The 6,000-nt window shown below is 35.0% G+C and overlaps 2 protein-coding genes across 2 annotated transcripts; both read right to left on the reverse strand.

Moving 5' to 3' along the window:
* Positions 1-433: 433 nt before the first annotated feature.
* On the reverse strand, positions 434-983 carry LOC136223242 (photosystem II 5 kDa protein, chloroplastic). Its single transcript, XM_066011144.1, has one exon. It carries the CDS (start codon positions 966-968, stop codon positions 537-539), a length of 432 nt encoding a protein of 143 aa, XP_065867216.1. The 5' UTR covers positions 969-983; the 3' UTR covers positions 434-536.
* Positions 984-2,386: 1,403 nt separating this feature from the next.
* Positions 2,387-4,683, reverse strand: LOC136223234 (small ribosomal subunit protein uS5w-like). Its single transcript, XM_066011131.1, has 2 exons — positions 3,942-4,683; positions 2,387-2,739 (listed from the first exon to the last, which is right to left on the reverse strand). Exons 1-2 carry the CDS (start codon positions 4,590-4,592, stop codon positions 2,584-2,586), a joined length of 807 nt encoding a protein of 268 aa, XP_065867203.1. The 5' UTR covers positions 4,593-4,683; the 3' UTR covers positions 2,387-2,583.
* Between the last annotated feature and the right edge of the window lie 1,317 nt (positions 4,684-6,000).

A 6,000-nucleotide genomic window follows, 5' to 3' on the forward strand; every position in this document is an offset into this window, starting at 1 on the left:
GTTCAGGTGTATTATTTGCATAACCAATAATCAGGCTCTGTAATAAGTTCTAGAGTAGAGTAAGAACTGAAATAAGCATAAATCTAATTTGTTTGATCCAACCTCCAAAGTAAAATTCGGAGTGACAAAACACACATTATAAATCTCTAAAAGTCCTTTGAGTCTTTGATCCTTCCCCAGAACTGAGACTTGGGAGTTGGCAAGATTTGTACTCTTCATGTTAAATTTTGTACCTTTGATTGAATTATAGAACAACGGATTTGTTTAGAGTTTTGCCCCCCTCCTCATGTATTTGAGGCTTTAAAGTTAAAGAGTCGTAGTAACAGTAATATATACAAGAAACCATACCCCAAATTTATTTGAAAATTTGGAGAGGAACATCTACTTAAAATTTGTGCATTCGTTAAAGAATAACCAGAGAATGAACAGAAGATAGAGAAAGCAGAGCAGAGAATTCCCCAATTAAAAGGAGTACAAGAAAGTTCACAACTTTTACATAATCAATCTAAATAAATACAGATCATTGAAAATGAATCTCACTTGCGACAAATGCGAGCAGTAGGCATTGTAACACAAATAGGACCATACTTCTTCTTAGCTTCTGGTGACCCTCTCTGCGGCTCATCATCAGCCATTGCAACTTTTCCAAATGAAATTGCAGCAGCAGCTGCTGCTGCTGCAAACACCAAATCCCTCCTTCCATTAACACTTTCTTCTTCCTTGTTCTTCATCTCCACATTCACCCTTTCTCCATTTGAGGCTTTAGCCACGATCAGACCTCTTCGTGGAGCTGTCAAGGGTTGTTTGGTAATTGTTGAACCAGCTAGGAATGAGGCTGTCATGGTCATTGATGCCATCTCTGCAATTTCAGTTTGCTTCTCTCTCTGTGATGTGTTATTTGATATCTGAATTTTTACATACCAAGTGAGAAATGATAATAGGATTGTGATTTGGAGACTATCATCCATTTCCTTATCTTCATTAATGTTTTATCCAATGGATTAGTGCCACGTGTTGCTTTATCTTGTCTGGAACCTGTGGTTCTAAACCCTTTGTCAAGGGGTGAAATGTGAATTTTATGCCTCTATTGAATTTGTCAATTTGTTTTTCTTTTGCCCGTATAATTTGGGAATGGATGATTAAAAAAACAGAATGATACACCTCATTTGATGTTTTGTCACTTTAATTAATTGACAGTTTGGCACCTTAGTTAATCAGAAACACTGAGGGTACTTTTTTTTTTTTTTGTAATGAACATTCTGTATTGAAGGAAACATTTTTTTAATGGATAATTTAAGGAACATTTCAATATGCAACCATTCTAAAGAACACTGAATTTGAGCCAGATTGTTCCAATTAGTATTAGCAAGACTTGCTAATGTGTTGATTTCACAGCGGGCTTAATAATGGCCAAATTGTTACAATTAATAACAAAGCAGACTTGCTAATATGATTTCAAGATGAACCAAGCAAAAGCTAATACTAATAAACCTATATTGACCCACGGTTTTGATCACATGGAAATTCAAAACATCATGCGGTTTAGATTTAATAAGCCTAAATCTAACGGTGAATGACTAAATTCACTTGGTCATTAAGACCCATGTTAATATTCCTGATTGACCCGATCTTAAAAGAAATTGTGTTGGGGTGAAAGACCAGATTCTAAAAGAACTTATGTTGGGGTGAAAGACTCGATCCTAAAAGAACTTGTGTTGGGGTGAAAGACTGAACCATGAGTAGACATAAAGAATGACTGAGAGCCAAAAATAACTGAATCTACTAGATTACTACTGTGTTTTTCCAATACACACACACACGCATCCTAAAACCACGAGATTCTATATAGTATGAATTAACTTCATATTTCTACTGTGTTTTTCCGATACACACACACACGCATCCTAAAACCACGAGATTCTATATAGTATGAATTAACTTCATATTTCGATTAATGTGTTAAAAAATTGCATGAATTGTGTATTAGTTAAGCACCACATCAAATACGAATGCAGTTTCACTAAATCCTTTTATGGCTTAAAAAAACATATAGCTCACACCCACAATGCTAGCCATAACAGAAGACCCGTACAGAAGTTTCTACTATGGTTCCAAACCAATCACTTTTACTATGGTACAAGACAAGACTAGCCTAAGACCATTGAGATGATGCCACGCACAAATGATGATGGCATGGCAGCATCCAAGTAGTCCCAAAACAATGTGGTCAGAGATCACTGTAGAATGTCTCAATATGCACAAACATGGCGCTTAGTTGACATATCATCATTCTTCATACCACACCAATGTCAGTGAATAGCTTAATATCACACACAGGAGTCTGCATCTATGGTGTGAACCCATAAAAAACCGCAACAATTAAATAAAAACATGAATTTTGATGCAATTCCAAATTGATAGAAAGAAAAGAAAGTGCATACAGAATCCAAAAATCTGCAAGAAAATCCTCATATAACAAAATGGCAGCATGCTTAGTCTTAAGGAACCTACTGCATAATCAAAAACCAAACTCTTAACCCTATATTTTCACCATTTGGAACTGAGTAAAAGATGGCATCCTCATCAAGCATCAACTCTCTCAGCATCTTCAATTAAGACTTTTGTTGGTTTCCCCAATAGATCAGTGTACTCTTGGAATGGTGACTTGGTGAAACGGGTTTCTCTCCAGAAGTCAGGAGTCAAGAAACCATAGGTTTTGAGCAGGCAGTCAAATGTAGCCTGCATTTCACACAAAAATGTAAGTGAGCTGAATCAATTAACAGCAATTGCAAAAACATAGCAAATCTTTTCACTGAGTGTCAAAATTTAGTGTCATCATCGTGTTATGGGATCAATATACACACAAGATTGCAAAGGTTATCAAGGATACAAAAATGATAATTGAGTCATGCGGATTGTCTCTGTAATTGTGTTGTCGTGTCAGATATTGACAGTACTACTCTTCACTACAGTAAAGAGCATCCTTGATGTGTTCAATGCAGATATATCTATTACTAATTCAAAAGGGCACACCAAACTACGAAAGTGAATTCAGTCAAAATCAATTTCTTCTCGACAACAAAACAACAAACTATTCATTCAAAGGATCCAACAATCCTTTGAATGAACAGTATAGATAAATGAACATGGAAACATTTAAAGAAGCGGAAACTCATAATAAACAGACAGAACACCAAAAATAAAATAACTTCAACAGTACCATCAAAAATCATGTCAACCCACAGTAATTTACTGCCCAAACAGTTTGTAGCATAAATTTGTGTCCTGTGAATTATTAGGAGTTTCAAAGTTTCAAATCTTCTTTGAATGAATACTAATGGTAAATGAACATGGAAACATTAAAGAAGTGGAAGGAAGCCAGGACCAAAAGATCCTCAATCATGCTATCAAAAACCATGTCAAATAACAGTAGTTTACTGACCAAATAGTTTGTTGCATAAATTTGTCAAGAGTCCTTTGAAATTGTATCAGTACAAACACAACTAGCAAGTGATCAGCTTTCCCTATTTCATGTCATTATCAAAACCTAAATTTATAATTGAATCAGTTATAGAAGTGGCTAACATAAAATATACTTTACATGGTAGTCCTAAATCACTCGGGACAGAGGTTCATCCTAAACAATTTTCAAGGACCAAACACAACAAACGAAAATCAAAATCTCAAGGACCCGAACAGATCAGTACAATATCAAGCTATGGTATTGATCTGGTAATCAAACAGAATCGTTTTAACCTAAAAACATACACGAACAGAGCAGTACAATATCAAGCTATGGTATGGATCTGGTAATCAAACAGAATCGTTTTAACCTAAAAACATTCAGAAAAGCTGTACAAAACCATAATAACAAATATTGAAAAGGAGTAAAATTAGACTACATAACTAGCAAAAAAAAAAACATAATTTGTTAGACAAACCTTGACGAAGTTTCCAAGTGTCTTGGTGGAGCCTCTTGAGGAAGTGAAGACATCATCAATTCCAGCAAACTGAAGGACCTTCTTAGGGACACGGGCAGCAACGATTCCAGCACCACGAGGAGCCGGCACCATTCTCACTGTCACGGATCCACACTTTCCAGTCACCTTACACGGGACTGTATGTGGCTTCCCGATCTTGTTACCCCAATAACCTCTCCTAACAGGGATCACAGACAGCTTAGCCAATATGATTGCACCACGAATGGCAGTAGCAACTTCTTTGGAGCATTTGACTCCCAATCCGACATGACCATTAGTGTCGCCGACGACGACAAAGGCCTTGAACCGGGTACGTTGTCCGGCACGGGTTTGTTTCTGGACAGGGGTGATTTTCATGACCTCATCCTTGAGTGATGGGCCAACAAGAGTGTCGATGATCTGGTGCTCTTTGATTGGGAGAGAATGAAGATAGATTTGCTCTAAGCTTCTGATTTTTCCCTCTTTCACCAATCGACCGAGCTTAGTCACTGGAACCCATTTCTCCTCCTCATCACGACGTGCGCGACGGCGGCCTCTGCCACCACGGTCACCACGAGCACCGCCGAATCCGCGGCGAAAAGCACCTCTTTCACCTCCTCCTCTTTCCGCCATGGTTGGTTGAGATTTACCTCTATCTAGGGTTTAGCAGAGCTATTGAGAAGATAGGAGGGAATAAGAATGAGAACGGCGATTCAGTTTATATATGTGCAAAATGATGCATAGAAGATGTGTTTGTTAGGGTTTTTCATCTCACATTAGTGGGCCGAAAATTCCACTAGGCTCAAGTCTTAATGGGCTTACTTGATGAAAATGGGCCTAGTCGCCTTGAGATCGTGTTTTGGAACCAGCAAAGATAAGTATCCTTGATGGAATTGTAAATGCAGTTGCTGCATGGTCAATTGATGTGAAGCCACAAACAATTGCTAATTGTTTTAAGCATTGTAAAATTAAGACTTTTGATGTTGATGAAGGACAAGTTGACAAGGAAATTGAAGAGGAACATAAAAGAGTGATGGGAAACTTGAGGGCACAGATTAAAGAACTTCACTATTATAATGTAATGGATATTAATGAATTTCTTGACCATCCAAGTGAGCAGCAGGTCACTTATACTTTAAGCAAGAACTAGTTTTTGACCCGTGCGATTCACGGATTCATCTTAATATATAAATATTAACAAAAATATAATTAATAATTACAATTAATGATATAATAAAGGAGAAAATGACACCTCAGCCTCATCGTTACTGTTTTATATTATATATAGATATGCAAAGAAATAGAGAGATTTTAGGGACTAATTTAAATTATGTAGAACTTTTAGATATAGATATGCAGAGAATTAGAGAGATTTTAGAGATTAATTTAAATTCTGTAGAACTCTTAGATATAGTACGGATAAAATAATCTTTTTATAAATAAATATAATAATATAACTAAAGTTAATATATTATATTTTTTATTAGTAAAAAAAGGAGGAAGTGACACCTCAGCTCCATCGTTACTGTTTTATATTATATATAGAATATATATATGCAGAGAATTAGAGGGATTTTAGGGATTAATTTAAATTATGCAGAACTTTTAGATATAGATATACAGAAAATTAGAGAGATTTTAGGGATTAATTTAAATTATGTAGAACTTTTAGATATAGATATGCAGAGAATTAAAGAGATTTTAGGGATTAATTTAAATTCTGTAGAACTCTTAGATATAGTACAGATAAAATAATCTTTTTATAAATAAATATAATAATATAACTCAAGTTAATATATTATATTTTATATTATATTTTTTATCAGTAAAAAAGAGGGAGTGACACCTCAGCTCCATCGTTACTGTTTTATATTATATATAGATATAGATATAGATATGCAGAGAATTAGAGAGATTTTAAGGATTAATTTAAATTCTGTAGAACTCTTAGATATAATACGGATAAAATAATCTTTTTATAAATAAATATAATAATATAACTAAAGTTAATATATTATATTTTTTAGGGAAAAGTACAAAA

This window comes from Euphorbia lathyris, chromosome 1 (assembly GCF_963576675.1).
Source record: "Euphorbia lathyris chromosome 1, ddEupLath1.1, whole genome shotgun sequence".
Taxonomy (NCBI): domain Eukaryota; kingdom Viridiplantae; phylum Streptophyta; class Magnoliopsida; order Malpighiales; family Euphorbiaceae; genus Euphorbia; species Euphorbia lathyris.